Below are 14,633 nucleotides of genomic sequence, written 5' to 3'. Positions count from 1 at the left end.
CGACAACATGGGGAGTGCTGGAGAGCCCTGGTGCAGTGCGGGGATACGGGGCCATCCCGCAAACCCCAAACCGGGGACGGGTTTGCAGCCCAACCGGGATATGGGGGCTCTGGTTGGCGGCTGGGACAGGAGCGGCGCTTGGCAGCAAGGAGCCACGCTTTGGGCTCAGTTTCAAACCTGGCACCTGGGAAACCCCTTTGGGGAACTGAAATCCCATGTGTGGCCACACACGCCTTCTCCAAGGAGCTACAGCCCTGCAGGAGGGTGGCGGGGGAAGCGCAGGGGGACGGGGCAGGATGCAGGGGCACAGAGCTGTGAGCAGCACCTGCACCGGGAGCCTTTCTGGGGGAGGGGGGCACAGCGCTGCTGTGGGGCAGCACCTGCCATGGGGCACGCACCAGGCAACAGTGTCCCACCCTGGCATGGGGTATCCACCTAGCCACGTGCAGCACCCAGCCATGGGGCGCTCACACAGCCATGGGGCACCCACCCTGCCATGGGCATGCACCCGCCCCTGGGGCACACACCCAGCTGTGGGTCACATTGCTGCCCGCACGGCACAGGGGAAGTGCTGGAGTGAGCTGTGCCAGCTGCCGAGCGCAGCAGGAAGGACCCGCTGTGGGGCCGGGACAAGGCAAAACCACTGAAAAGAGGAAGCCCTCGAGTCCCCCAGCCCAGTGGCAGCAGCTGTCCGGGCAGACACACGCAGGCACCTCGCACGCTGCTGTGCCGGCACTTCCTTGGTAAGTCTGAGATCAGCACCGCTGCCTACAATGGGGAGAGGGGCTGCAAAACGGGTCAGCTCGTGGCACTGCCAGCGCAGGGTGTCTCCTCCCAGAGCATCCTCAAAATGGGGGCAGTATCCCCGCTGCCAGGGTCTGGCGGGCAGAGGGACCAGTGTGCAGTGCAGGGAGCTGGCGAAGCTTTCCCAACCCTCCCCGCTTCAGATGTCAGGTTTTTCTGGAGCCTAAACTTAGCTCGTGTATTTTAGCAGGACAGACAGAGAGGGCCAAGGCAGGGAAGGGATTTTTTGCAGCAAAGCTGCAGCGGCTGGGGTGGGAAAGCAGGGCACCACTTTCCAGGAGGCTCAAAAATCGCAGAGGAACTGGCACAGCCCTAGCCAGCAGGAGGGCTCGGGCAGCCGTGTTTTCAGAGGTTGCCTCAAAAGGGAAACCACCTTTGGTGCCGAATGCCGTGGGTGGCCCGTGGGCACTGAGTCCTGCACCTGGGACCGATGCTCCCGGGTGGGCTCAAGCTGGTGGCCAGTCCCCAGCCCAGCCAAGAGTCCCCCTTACCGCCCCCACTACTGCTCTCTGTTACCGCTGGTTGAAGTGCAGCACCGTCAGTGGAGGCCTGAGGCAAGCAGATGGGTGCTGTGGTGGGGTGAGCATCTTGCGGCCGGGGTTCCCACGCGCTGAGCCCTACCAGCAGCAGCCCCAAATGGCTCCCTGCCTGCGCTGCTCTCCCTGCCCTGCCTGCGCAGCACTGGCCATCTGTGACAACCCAAAAGTAAAATATGAGTGTTTGGGGCACTGAGGCTGCAAGCTCCCAACCTGCTGGGGCTCCCTGTGCCCTTGGTGGCTGGGGAGAGCACCCCGAGCCTGGGGAGACCCCTGCCATCGCTGCGGGTGGGTGCTGGGGTGAGGGGGCACTTCTCAGGCAGGATGCTCCAGTCCAGCTCTGAGCAGGGTTTCAGACTTCCCAGTCACTCCCAGGGACACCCCAGTTCAGAGCTGGGGCCTCGCTGTGCGGTTATTCAGGCAGGACCTGGGGTGTTCCTCCTTGCCCTTTGGTGTGTGACCCCATCCCGCCAATCCCCAGGCACCTTTCTTCCAAGCCTGGCTGTGGCAAGGCTGGCTGCCATTCAGGCTTCACCTGCCCCGGGCAAAGCAAGAAGGGTGGCTGTTTGTCAGGTGGGGAAACTGAGGCATGGAGCAAGTATCACAGGACCACATCCCTCGTGCATGTGCCAGGGAGCGGCGTGAGGCAGTTGGGGTGGGGGGACAGGTGGCTGCTGCCCATCGGCTCCGTGCCCACCCCCCCGGCAGCATCGCTGCTTGTCTTGGAGATGGGGACACCGGGGACTTGCAGGAGGGTGGCACAAAAGCCAACGTGGGGTGACACCAGATACACTGGGGATCCTGGGGGGTACGGGGGCCAGCAGAGGGGCCAGGGGTGATGCTGGGTCCCAGGTTTCACAGGGAAGGCCTGTCTCCATCCCCTCTAGCCCCAGCACCTCCCCACCACCCCTCTCTCCCGGCAAGCTGAGCTGATGGCCCTTGGTGGCCTCTCCTCTCTCCCAGGTGTCAGCTCTGTCACCCGAGAAAGTGACAGCCAGCCCAGCAGCAATGCCCCAGGCATCGTCACTGCCACGGCTGCCCGGCATGAAGGTGGTGGTCGCAGCCGGGGTGTTTGCAACCACCCTCTGGAACCTGAGGTGCTTCCTCAACCCGTCTGAGGTCTCCAGAGAAGCCCCCAAGCACACTGAGCCACTGGTGGTCCTGGTGTGGGAATGGCCCTCGAAGCAGGTCCCCAACATCAGCGGGGACGTTTGCCACGAGCTGTATGGCATCTCAGGCTGCAGGCTCACCACAGAGCAGCAGTTCCTGAGCCAGGCGGACGTGGTGGTGTTCCCCCACGCCAGGCTCCAGTCCGGCAGGGACAGGCTGCCCAAGGAAAGGCCGCCGGGGCAGAACTGGGTGTGGGTCTCCCTGGAGTCCCCCTCCAACACTAAAGCTCTAGCAAGATGGAACCAGACCTTCAACTGGGTGATGACCTACAGACGGGACTCTGACATCTTCATCCCCTACGGCAAGCTTGTGCCCAACCGGTCAGCTACCGTGAACATCCCTGTGAAGACCAACTTGGTGTCCTGGGTTATCAGCAACTACCGCAGGACTCAGAAAAGAGCTGAAGTCTACAAAAACCTCTCCAGGTACCTCCATGTGAACATATATGGCAAAGCAAACAAAAAGCCACTCTGCAAGGACTGCCTCTTGCCAACGACGTCCAAGTCCAAGTTCTACCTGGCCTTTGAGAACTCCATCCACCAGGACTACATCACTGAGAAGCTCTGGAGGAACTCACTGATGGCCGGCACTGTGCCCGTGGTGCTGGGGCCTCCCCGGGCCAACTACGAGCAGTTCGTTCCTGCAGATTCCTTCATTCACGTTGATGATTTTGGTTCCCTGGCAGAGCTGGCCACCTTCCTAAAGACCATGAACTCCAGCCGCTACCAGCAGTTCTTCGCCTGGCAGAAGAGGTACAGTGTGAAGCTCTATGACGACTGGAGGGAGCGGATCTGCACCATCTGCACCGCCTACCCCAGTCTGCCCCGTGGCCATGTCTATCCCAACCTGGAGAGCTGGTTCAACACGTAGCACAGGGCTGGTGTGTGCTGGGACCATCAGGGATGCATCTGGGCAGACGATACTGGGGTGGGGAAGCATGGGGCACCCTCCTTCAGACCAGGACATGGGGCAGGGAGGGATGTGAAAGCCCCGACCTCACCTCCCAGCCTGGCTGTTGCCACACCGGGACCTTGAGCAACTCCATGTGACTTAAATTTCTTGCAAAACGGGACTAAATCCCCTCCCAGACCTAACACTGACCTACCTCACTAGGGTGCTGACAGGACAAGAGGGTCCTTTGGAAATAAAGGACAGTGCTGTAGAGGCTCTGCCTGTGGCATGGGGGCTGGTGGGGGGCTGAGGGCTCCTCAACCTTCCCCTGCGATCGCTCTGCCCCCCCCCAGCTCCTTCTGCTGCGTGGCAAAGCCCCGGTGGCAGAGGCCCCAGGTGGCTGGGCTGGAGGGGCTGAGCTCAGAGCACCCTGCAGCAGGGACGGGGAGCAGGGCCTCTGCTCTGCCACTTCCCAGCACAGCCCAGCAGCACCCGTTCCCCTCCTCCCCCCCGCCTCGAATCATGGGTGTCACCGTGCTGGCGAGGACCGGCAGGACACCGGATGCTCTCAAGGGCAATCTCAGCCTGCTCAGTGTGGGGCCGGCTCAGAGAGGGATGCTGTGGTTTGCTGCTCCCCTGCCAGCACGCCTGCCCCGCTGCGGCAGGAAGCCAGCAAGGTTGTGGCATCCGGAGCCTTGCAGTGAGCCCAGAGCAAAACCGGTCCCATGGGCACCCTGCAGCACCGGCAGCCTGCTCCGTGTACCCTTGGCACTGCCAAGCCCCCACACATACTGCACCGCACCCACGCCACCAGCACCCTGCAGTGCTGGGCCCTGTGCCACACACACGCCGCACCGTGGGCACCCAGCACTGAGCACGCCCCCTGCACCGTGGGCACCCTGCTGCCCGCACGCTGGGTGCAGGCAGTGCCCAGACACCCCGAGGGGAAGCACCCATCTGGGTTCAGTGGTGGATGTCAGGGGTGCGTGACAGGACCAGGGAGTGGGACGTGACTGCTCTATCCGTGCCTTCCTCTGTGCCCCTTGGCTCGGTGCCATCAAACCCCGATATAAACAATTTATTTTGTCACAGGTTTCCCCTACTGCAGCCCGAAGTCATCCAATGCCACCCTTGCATCCCCACCAGCTGCCTGCTGCCCTGCGGGACCAGCTCCCGGTGCCTGGGGTGCAGCGGGGGGGCTCAGGCATGCAGTGACACCCACTCAGCAGAGGGGACATTCCTGCCCCGGGCTCCACTTCATTGCATCCCCGGCCCAGCCCTCGCTGTGTTGCAGTTTGACGGGCATGCCACCCTCTTCCGATTTCTGTGGCTTCCGATTTCAGTCTTGTTTTGTCTTGTGGGTCAACTGAAAATGAAGCTGGAGGGGCTCTGAGCACCCACGGGTAGGGCTGTGGGGCAGCAGGGTTTGGGGGTCCCACAGGGGGCCGGGGGTCCTGCCTGGCTGGCCTTCTGCTGAAGTGGAAAATCAGACATTGGAAATGTGGAAAGAAGCAAACCTCAGGGAGGCAACGCCCTTCCCAGGCTTCCTGCTACCCACTGTGCCCATCAGCAGCATCCTCCAACCCTCCCACTCCCAAAGCATCAGGCAGCAAAGGGCAGCAGCAGCTGGGGGGCAGTTTCCAGCGGGTGCTGTGCCCCCACTCTGCGGGGCAGGCAGCGACAGGCACTGGGGAGCCAGCAGGGACACAGGAGAGCCAAGACACAGAGCCAAGACGCAGAGCCAAGGGGATCCCTCCCCATGGGGCTGGCACCCAGCCTGGTGTGCACCCCAGCCCTTTGCAGAGTCCCCAGGTGCTCCTCAAGCAGCTACCTGCAGTGACCCCGCTCCCGCCTGGCCCGCAGGAGCAAGGCTGCAGGCCAGCCCCAGAGAGCAAACCCATCAGCCTGCAGCTGAAAAAGGGACTTTTCAGAAGTTTACCGAAAGGCTTGGTCATTTCGTTGCTTCTGCTCACGGAAAAATCCCTCCGGAGGAACAGCCTGGTGGCAAAGCAGGCTGCAGAGCCCATGGCACCGGAAAGTGAGGGGTCATCCCCCAGACACTTGCTTCTCCTGGCTGGGCTGGCACCCCGATCCCCAGCAGCTCAGCCCCTGGTGCCTACCTGGACCCGCCTGGCTTGGCCGGCACCACCCGGCACGGCACGGCCACCACGAGGCTGCCTCAGCTGGACCACGCACATGGGAGCACCCCTCGCCCACCGGTACCGGACCAGCAGCCCCATGGCAAGGACAGCCCAGGTTCCCATACCTCTCCCCTGTCCACCCTGGGGCTGGGAGCTGGGCGGCTCCTGCTACATCCCCGCTCGGTCCATCCCCTGGAGCAGCCTGCAAGTGAGACCCCACTGCACTCTCACCCTTCCCAAAAGCAGCTAAAGAAAAAACAGCAGCTCAGATCGGGTGGAAGGTGACACACACACCCCCCCCCCCCCAATTCCGACCAGCTCTGCTTTGAGGTGGCACAGCTTCCACAAGCTGGCTGTCCCCTCCAGGGCCAAGCTGCTACCACTCCTGGTGGTGGGCTGGGCTGCAGGCAGCCAAGAGCCAGGTGTTGCTGGCATGACGGGGACACATCCACCCAACTTGTGCACACCAGTCCAGCCCCACCATGCCCCCACAGGCAGCCAAACCTGCGCCACTGGGCTGCCTGGCACCGTGCAGGAGCAGGGATGCAAGGGAGGCAAGGAAAGGGTTAACTCGCTCTCATGCCCCAAAGAACTGAGATTTATTTCATTGCCAGAGGGAATATGATTAAGAAAAAAAATATAAAAATCATCATCAACTACAGCAGGCTCAAAGGCATGGGGGTGCTAGCAGCATGGACAGGGCAGTATTGGCCCCCCTGGGCTGGGACCCCCTGGGGAAAGATGGTCCCTGGGCAGCCAGGCAGGGGCAGAAGGACAACGGCTGGAGTGGAGAGGGCACGGGGACCTGGGGCAATGCTGGGCACAAGGGCCGGGAGGACCCCCACCACTCCCGCTAAACAAGCCCCGCCAGCCTGCCCACGAACGGGCGAAGCTCTCCTGTGCCGTGGGGCGAGGGGCGGCTGGGGCTGCGAGGGCTTACCTCCAGCCACAAGCTCCAGCCCCTGGCTCGCCCCAGCTGCCTGGGAGGGTGGGCAGAGCCGCCAGGGACCCCACCCCTGGGCACAGCACCCCAGCCCTGCTCTACGTGACAGGGACGAGGCACCTGGGAAACTAGTCATCACTACAAAGATTTTTGCTTTTTAAAAACTACAACCAAAAACCATTAAAAAAATAAAGCCACCCCCCACCTACCCCTCAAAAAAATTTAAGAAATACTTTTTTTTCTGGGTTTTGCAGGAAAGCGTCTTGGCTGGGCCGGGCGCAGGCAGCTCTGCTCAGCACCCTGGGCATGTGTGGCTTCAGTGGGGTGCAGTGGGGCAGGAGCAGCTGCCCCCCAGGAGCAGTTGGAGAGGGGCCAATGCTGCTGGGACCCGTAAACTCACATAAGTGGGAAGGGCTGGGAGCAACTACAGAGAGCGGGCACCATCCCCGTGCCAGGCTCCCAGCCCTTCCCCTGCCCCTCGCACCCCAAAAGCCCTAAGGCAGCCCAGCGAGTGCCCAGGCAGGCCCCGGGAGCGGGAGCAGGGCCGTGCCCATGCCTTCTCAGGGTGAAGTGGGGGGGAAGCCGCTCCTTGAGAGCCAGCCCAGCCGCAGTGTTGGGGCGGCACCGCCACCAGCCCCTGCAGCCCCCCCCAGTTCAGTGGCTGCTGTTGCTCATGGAGAGCCCAGGCTGCAGCGCTTGAGGGAACATCTCGGCTTTGTGGAAGGGTGGCATGTAGACTGGAGGGGAGGGTGCCAGGCTGTAGCCCTGGGACGTCACCGGGATGGGCAGGCTGGTGGGCACCAGGGACTGGTTCATGTCGTACATCACCCCCTCCGCCTCATTGCCGAAGGGCAGCAGCAGCCGTTTTCCTTTCTGACGCCGGTTGCAGAACCAGACCCGGACCACCTGCGAGGGAGGGGAGATGGGAAAAGAGTGAGAGAGGCAAGCCCAGGCGCTGTGCAGGTGACGAGGAGACCCTTCTGCTGGTGGTGTCTCTACAGCACCCTCCTGGCCACAGCTCCTCCTGGGGCTGGGCTCGGACAGGCCAATGGTGGCTACCAGTCCCGGCTACTCTCCCACAGCTTCCAGTATCGAACCAGTCTAATGTGGGTGCTCAGGAACTGCAGTCATTTGGGCACCCACCCTGCGAACCCTCCCAACCTACATCTTTGTCCAGGTTGAGGTCCTCAGCAATCTGGGAGATCTCCTGGGGACTGGGCTTCACACACTTGCGGAAGAAGTTCTCCAGTGTCCCCTTCACGTTTGTCTCGATGCTGGTCCTGCGTTTTCTCTTCCGGGCTTGGGCCAACACTTGCTCTGCATTGCACATCTGGAAAGGAGAGAGAGGACACATTCTTGGTCACAGGGCTAACAATGTCCCCACCAGGCTCTGGACACACATGTAGAAAGCTGCAGAGGTCTGGGAGGGATGGGGACGGGCTTTGCCCCCCTGTGACTGTCCACTGACTGTCACCCCACTGCAGCTGGGGCCATTCACGGTATCCACAGCTGGTACAGGGGGGGGTGGACACTTCTTCCTGCATCCCCCCCAGGTAGCAGCAAGCTGCACCTCCAGCTCATCTGAGATTCCAGCAGGATCTGGCTGCTCTGAGATGGAAGCTGCCACAGTTCTCACAAGGTGTCTCAGGGGGGAATTGGGCTCTCACCAGCCTGGCAGAAGGTTCCCTGCACAGCCGGACTGAAGCCATGGCCCTGAGATGCTGCTATGCATGGCACGGCATGCCTGCAGCTCCCCTCCTCTCTCCCAAAATCCACATGTAGAAAGGGAAGGGAAGCTCCAGCTGATGGCTCATTGGTGCAGGGTACCCCCGACCCCTGGCCCTCCCCAGCCCCGTACCTCTTGCATGTTGTCTGTGTTCTCTGCCTCGTTGAGCCAACGCTGCAGCAGTGGCTTCAGCTTGCACATGTTCTTGAAGCTGAGCTGCAGCGCTTCGAAGCGGCAGATGGTCGTCTGGCTGAACATCTTCCCTGCGCAGGCAGGCAGGCAGGCAGTCACGCACTGCTCTGCTCCTGCTCCCACGCCAGGGATCTCCCGCCCCCAGCAGCCCCCCAGGACCCCCCCTCCAGCATCCCCTGTCCCTGGGGATGGGGGAATCAGGAAAGGCATTCTCAGGGAATGCTCAGTGCTTCAGCAGGGATTTCAAGCACTGATACACTCTTCAATAAGCAGCTGTAGCTATTTTAAACCAGTTCCTTGTTATCAAACCCTTCCTGGTAGATCAAGTACTTAACCAGGGGGCTGGGGAGGCCCAGGAGCCCCGGGGCTGGTGCTCACCACCTCCTTGGCGGGTCGTTAAGGAGCAGAAACCTCCATTGCCCAGGTGCTCCATCCCCCTCCCAGGCCTCTCCCCCCGGGTGCGGTGGGGAGACGGGGACCCGGACCGGACCCTTACCATAAAGGGTGCCCAGCGCCAGCCCCACGTCAGCCTGAGTGAAGCCCAGCATGATGCGCTTGTGCTTGAGGTCCTTGGCGAACTGCTCCAGCTCTTCCGAGGTTGGCGCATCCTGGCAGGGGCAGAGATAAACTGAGAGGGGACAACCGGCGCCCGGGGGCTGCCAAGAGCGGGGTGTGTCGGGGGCAGCGTGGGGCGGGGATGGGGACGGGAGAGGGCTCGGCTGAGCCCTTGGCAGCGCGGACACCCACCAGCCGCTGCCACCTCTGGGGTCCTTGGGGCGATGGGATTGGTGGCAGAAGGGTTTTCCCCAACCCCTGAACAAGGGGCTCCGCTCAGGGACCCCAAAGCGCCTCCACCCCACCTTGCCCCACGCAGGACCCCCGGACCGCCCCCCCAGACCATGCACACCACCCAGCTCACATGGCAGAGGCCCGGGGTGGCGCAAAGGCCCGGGGACAGGCACCCGGTCCCGGGAGCCCCCAGGTTCACAGCCCCGCGGCCCGACCAGAGGCAGCACTCGTGGGCACATTTGCTGATGGCCCCAGCATCGCCCCACTCCCCGTGCATCCCACGACACGTCCCCACGGGCTCAGCTATCGCGGGGCGTGGGCACCCACCTCCCCACGGCTCTCGGGCAGGGGGCAGCCCCTTGCCAGCCCCTCTCCCGCCTGCACCCAGGGCAGGAGAAAAGCGAACAATGAAAGCGCCCGGGACTCGAGTGGGATTCAAACACCTCTTTGCCACAACCAGCCTCTTCCCTTCTGGAAAGCTGCTTACCCAGGTGCTTCCCTTCCTCCCTGCAGCGCAGCCTTTAACTGATGCGGGGGCATTTTGCAATCTTTTACCAGATTTCCACATTTGGAGCGCAGTTTCGGATTTTACAGACGTCCCTCCTACCACCAAGTCTTGGCTTTTAATTCCTGGCGTACATCGGCACCAAGAAGCCCGGAGCATCCCTGCCACGGGGCAATCCTCATTCTCCCTCAGCTGGGAAAGAACATTCCTCATAACCCCCCACCCAACGCGGCAGGCTGCGACCCGGGGGACGCGCATCCTTCCACGCCCCCACCCCTGAGCTCGGCGTGCGCGGGAGCCCCCGAATCCCCGCGGCACGGTCCCGGCAGCAGCTCCGCAAAAACCCGACCAACACGTCCGCAGCCGCCCGCAGGAACTCTGCGACAAACCCCGGCATCATCTGCCGCGGCCACCCCCGAGGCGCGATTGCCTGGGCGGGGCGGGTTTACATTATGGCAAGTTTTAGAAATATTAAAAATAAACCCAAAATAGAGCTGCCGGCCATGCTGATAACTCCTGCTGCCACTCCCCGAGGCTCCCCCACGCCTCCGGGCTGGCTGCCCGCGGAGCCCCGGGAGGAGCGGCCGGGGAAGCAGCCGCCGTCCTCGCACGGCCGAGGGGGCTGCCAGGAGCCGGGCTGCGGCGGGGCAGAGCCCGGGGGGGCCGCGCTGCCTCCAGCACCCCCGAGCCGGGCGTCGGCATCCGGCCACGTGAACGGGCCGGTCAGCACGAGGGAAAGCCGCCCCCCGCCCCCAGCCCCCCAAAAGCACCTTTCTCACCCCAAAGAAGCCTCCCCGAGGCGCTACCCCACGGAGCACCTGACCCAGCCGGGACGAGCCCCGGCGCTGGGACACGTCGGGCCGATTTGGGGCTTCTCCCGGGGGGCACCCGGCGGAGGGGGCGGGCAGGACGACACCGGCGGGGGCCCCCGCTTTGCCCCTGCCCGGGCCCGGCCGGCGATGGCCGGGAGCCGCCAGGCAGTCCCCCTGCTCCGACGGGGCGGCAAGGCAGCGAGCCCGGGCTCTGCTCCCCCGCCTCCGCAGCGGGGCACGGAGGGGAGCGCGTTAGATGCGACGGGTGCCGGAGCGCCCGGTTCGCCGGGCCGAGGGCGGCGGGGCAGGGGCAGCCCGTCCCCGTCCCGTCGGGTCTCACCTCGTCGCCGCTGTCGCTGGAGTGTCCGCCCTCGCTGGCGGCGCCGCTGGAGCTGCCGCTGCTGCCCAGCCCGGAGACACCGCCAGAGCCCGGCTGAAGGGCGGCGGGGCAGAGCTGGGGGCCGGGGAAGGCGGCGGCGGCGGTGCCGGGGAAGGGCGGGCCGGGCAGGGCGGCGTTGGCGGGCCCGGGGGGCGCGGGCCCGGCCCAGGGCGGGGCGGGCCAGGCCGGCCCGCAGCAGGCCGCGGCGCGGGGCTCGGGCGAGGGCTGGCGGCACGGCCGGCCCGGGCGCGCCTCCGCCTTGGCGGGCGGCCCTGCGGGCGGGGGCAGCCAGGCGCGGGCCGGCGGCGGGTCGCGGGCGGCCTCGGGCTCGGCGGCGAAGGGGAAGAAGAGCGGCTGGGCGGCCGCCCCGTCGAAACCGCCGCGGGGGAAGGGCGGGCCGGCGTCGGGCAGGAGGCCGAAGGGGGCGGCCGGCAGCCCCCCGTCCGGGCTGAACATGCTGCCCGCGGCCCTAGGGCTCCATGCGGGGGCTGCGGGGCTCGGCCCGGCCGCCCGCCGGCCGCTGCCTCCCTGCTGCGGCGCCGCCGGGGCCTCTGAGGGCGGCGGGGCCGGGCCGGGCCGGGCCGGGCTGTATGGAAATGGGCCCCGGCCCCATTGGCCCCGCACCGGTGGGTCGGGCGTGAACTTGATCCCCCCCTGAGGGGGGCGGGGGGGAGGCACCGGGGTGGGGGGGGGAAGGTGCGAGGGAAGGTGGCTGCGACCCGCCCGCACCCTTCCCTCGGGCCGCGGGCGGGAGAGGGACCCCGCTTCCCACTTGCCGGGAAGGGCAGAGCCCCCCGCGCAGCTCGAGGGGACCCAAAGGTGGGGGCAGCATCAGCCCCAGGGTCTCCCCACCTGGGAACTCCCCAGCGCCGCAGGGCACGGGCAGGGAATCAGGATTGCTTTGGGGAACAGGCGCAGCGGCCATGGTGCCAGCCAAGGCTGGGGGTGCAGGCGGGGATGGCAGCCTGCCCGCGGCCGCAGCAGCCTCTTGCCCGCAGGACAGAGGACAAGCTCCGGGGATGCTGGTGCCATCGTGCAGCAGGAGGACTGGACGTCGGCTCGGCTGTCCCCTCCCGTCCCTCGCAATGCGTGGTCCCAGTGGTAGAGCCTCACGGCTCCTGCAGAGTGCTTCATGGACAAAGCTGGGGCTCCCCGGCTCCCTCACACCCTCACTGTCACTCTCCTCTTCCTCACCCTGCAGAGGAAGGCCGTGACTCGGAGTGAGTGTGTCCTTCCCGAAGGCCTGTGCAGGCAGAGGGGCCCTGGAGCACTGGGTGCGCCACTGGGGAGCTAATCACAGCCCTGGCTATCGGGCCCATCTGCTCCACAATTGAGCACGCTTGATATTTTCTCTATCTAAAGAGCTTTCCTCTCAGCTGCCCTTCACAATGGTGCTATCGAGGCCAGCTCCAGGCATTTCCCTCTTCCCTCGCTCCCGCCCCAGCACTGGGAGCTTCCCTGAGCCGGACACTGCCTCCACATCAGGCTCTGCTGGGATCTACCAGCCCGATGACGGCTCCCAGGTACAGGCAGGCACCGGCAGCACAGGCAGCCTCTGACCCCAGCCAGAGCAGGGTGAGGGGCAATCCTGCTGCCAGCACTGCTCCCTGTTTATTAACCCAGATTACCGGGAGCCTCCTGCCGTCTCGCACTGGAGATATGCTGCAGAGATAGGCTGGAGGAGCCTTCCCCGTGGCGGTGGGATGGGGCTGCTGGTGGGCCTGGGGGTGGGCGCTGGTTATGAAGCACTTGCTTTGGCTCTTGAGAGGGCTGGCACCCAGGGACGGGTACCCAGGGACGGGTACCCAGGGACGGGTACCCAGGGGCTGGCACCCAGGGGCTGGTACCTACAGCGTGAACAGCAGCCCCTGGAGCAGCACATGGCACTGCTGCACATCGGGGGGAGTGGAACAGCCCCCCCCCCCCGCTGATATTCCTGTAAGGAATAAAAAAATGGCGAAGAGGATGAGCTGGAATTACAGCCCTGTCCTGACCGCTGGCTGGGCATGTGCCCAACTGCCCGTGCCAGCTGTGCCAGACTGCTCTGGGCAGGGAGGACAGCCCCAGCAATACAACCTGAGCGTGCAAAAAGCCCGTTGATGTGGATGTGGGTGGCCCTGAGTGAGCACCGCGGCTGCGGGACCTGCCTGGGGAAACCGCTGCCCAGACCCAGTGGGGCACCATCCCCGGCACGTGCTGGATTCGGCCATGCCAAGGGGAGAGCCGGGCCCCGGGCTGCGCTGCCGGGGGTGCCAGCACCCAGGTGCTGTACAGGCAGGTCTGCCCCACTGCCTGCCTTCTGCCAGCAGGCAGAGGAAGTCTCGCTGTGGGACTCCAATTGCAACCATCAGCCCTGCTCCTCCTGGGCTCCCGCTGTGGCCCAGGGTTTCAGAAGATCCTTGGCCGAGCAGTAACTCCCCTTCCCTTTGATTTATTGTTCCTGGGCTGGACCCCCTCCTCCTGCCAACCTGCTCTTTCTCTCCATCCCCCCAGGAAGCCCCCTGGCCCCCCCAGCCCGCTAAGGCCTCAAACGCATTCCTGTCCCTTTCATATACAGGCGGAGGGGAAGGGAGACGTTGACTTTGAACCGGACCCTTTGTAGGAGCGGGGCTCATTGTGGCAGTGATGGTTTTAGCTGGGAGATGTGGAGGGAGTCAGTGGGGTTTCTCTGCGTGTGCCCCCCCATACATTTCAATGGGACAAGTTTGGGGGGGGCTGTGTGAGGTGCCCGGTTATTGTGCGGGTTCATTGTGCATCGATGGCCGGGGCTTGGCCATCCATCTCTTTTGGGGCAAAGCCTCCTGCTTGCGTCCCTCCATGGCTGGAGCCTGCTTGTGCTCCAGGCTCTGCCATCTGTAACCCAGCCAGGGATGGGTGGGATCCTGCTAGGAAAAGGGGAGCAGAAAGAAATGCATCTCTCCTCCCCGGCTCCCTGAGATGGCAGCAGGCTGAGGGGGACAGAGCTGCACATCTGCTTGTCCTCCTGGGCTGAGTGCACTCTTTTGGCAGTGGTTTGGCTTGGAGACAAGATTTTAAGAGAGTGTACAACCACAGGTGATGCTTTATTCACTGTCAGGCCACCCTCTGTCCTGGGGCAGGTGAAGGAGAAGCCATCGGGGCTGTGCTGGACCCCCCCCCCCCCAAAGTGTCACACCTTGGTGGGCTGCAGCCCTGCACGTGGCAGGTTGGGCCCTCATGGTCAGGAGCCGACCGCAGTCTTCACCCCAGGTCTGTCAGAGCAGAGCTGGGTGGTGAATTCAGCTTCAGAAGCCCCGTCCCTGGGAGGAACGCCAAAGTTCCTCCGTGGCACCGCAGTTTGCTTGGCTGCTGGCCTGGGTGGGTGGGATTGAGGATTGATGCTTCCAAACCCAGCTGAGATGAAAGTCCTGGAGGATGGTCTGGTCCAGATCTGTGCCCTCATTAAAAAGGCCTCTGCATGACAGAGCCTGGGGTGTAATTCGGGTATCACCCATATCACCGCAGTGCCTGAACACATCAGCTGGTTCTCCCTGCTGTTTTACAGCTGGGGAAACCGAGGCACGGACAGGCTGGGGCTGAGCACAGACCCTGCACCCAGCCCCGGGCTGTCCTGGAATGTCTGCGGCAGAGACAGCATCCCAGGACAAATGACTCTTCTGTCCCCAGACAAGCAGTGGGGGGACAGGTTCCCAGGGGGACCCTGAGCAAGGGGCGTCTTCCCAGGAAGAGCAGCTGGGTTTTTCTCAAAGCTAGAGCTTCCCAAAAA

The 14,633-nt window shown here is 64.3% G+C and overlaps 2 protein-coding genes across 2 annotated transcripts; one reads left to right on the top strand and one right to left on the bottom strand.

Moving 5' to 3' along the window:
• The first annotated feature begins 655 nt into the window (after positions 1-655).
• Positions 656-3,674, top strand: FUT7 (fucosyltransferase 7). Its single transcript, XM_075772222.1, has 2 exons — positions 656-743; positions 2,304-3,674. The coding sequence occupies exon 2, from the start codon at positions 2,349-2,351 to the stop codon at positions 3,378-3,380; it is 1,032 nt and encodes a 343-aa protein (XP_075628337.1). The 5' UTR covers positions 656-743; positions 2,304-2,348; the 3' UTR covers positions 3,381-3,674.
• A 2,449-nt stretch (positions 3,675-6,123) lies between these two features.
• LOC104632241 (POU domain, class 5, transcription factor 3) lies at positions 6,124-11,344 on the bottom strand. The gene is made up of 5 exons (XM_075772237.1): positions 10,850-11,344; positions 8,900-9,011; positions 8,344-8,474; positions 7,651-7,815; positions 6,124-7,391 (listed from the first exon to the last, which is right to left on the bottom strand). Exons 1-5 carry the CDS (start codon positions 11,342-11,344, stop codon positions 7,140-7,142), a joined length of 1,155 nt encoding a protein of 384 aa, XP_075628352.1. The 3' UTR covers positions 6,124-7,139.
• Positions 11,345-14,633: the final 3,289 nt, after the last annotated feature.

This window comes from Balearica regulorum, chromosome 20 (genome assembly GCF_011004875.1).
Source record: "Balearica regulorum gibbericeps isolate bBalReg1 chromosome 20, bBalReg1.pri, whole genome shotgun sequence".
Lineage (NCBI taxonomy): Eukaryota > Metazoa > Chordata > Aves > Gruiformes > Gruidae > Balearica > Balearica regulorum.
The sequence above is the reverse complement of the archived record's forward strand: the minus strand, read 5'-3'. Positions and strand labels throughout refer to the sequence as shown.

What these genes read in the sequence shown, in the direction of transcription:
- LOC104632241 (XM_075772237.1), bottom strand. Translation starts at nt 11,344, where the DNA reads ATGTTCAGCCCGGACGGGGGGCTGCCGGCCGCCCCCTTCGGCCTCCTG. An exon ending in CCAGCGACAGCGGCGACGAG is followed by an intron (nt 9,012 to 10,849) that starts GTGAGACCCGAC and finishes TGCCCCTGCCAG; the next exon opens with GATGCGCCAACCTCGGAAGA. An exon ending in GGCGCTGGGCACCCTTTATG is followed by an intron (nt 8,475 to 8,899) that starts GTAAGGGTCCGG and finishes CTGCCTGCGCAG; the next exon opens with GGAAGATGTTCAGCCAGACG.
- FUT7 (XM_075772222.1), top strand. Translation starts at nt 2,349, where the DNA reads ATGCCCCAGGCATCGTCACTGCCACGGCTGCCCGGCATGAAGGTGGTG.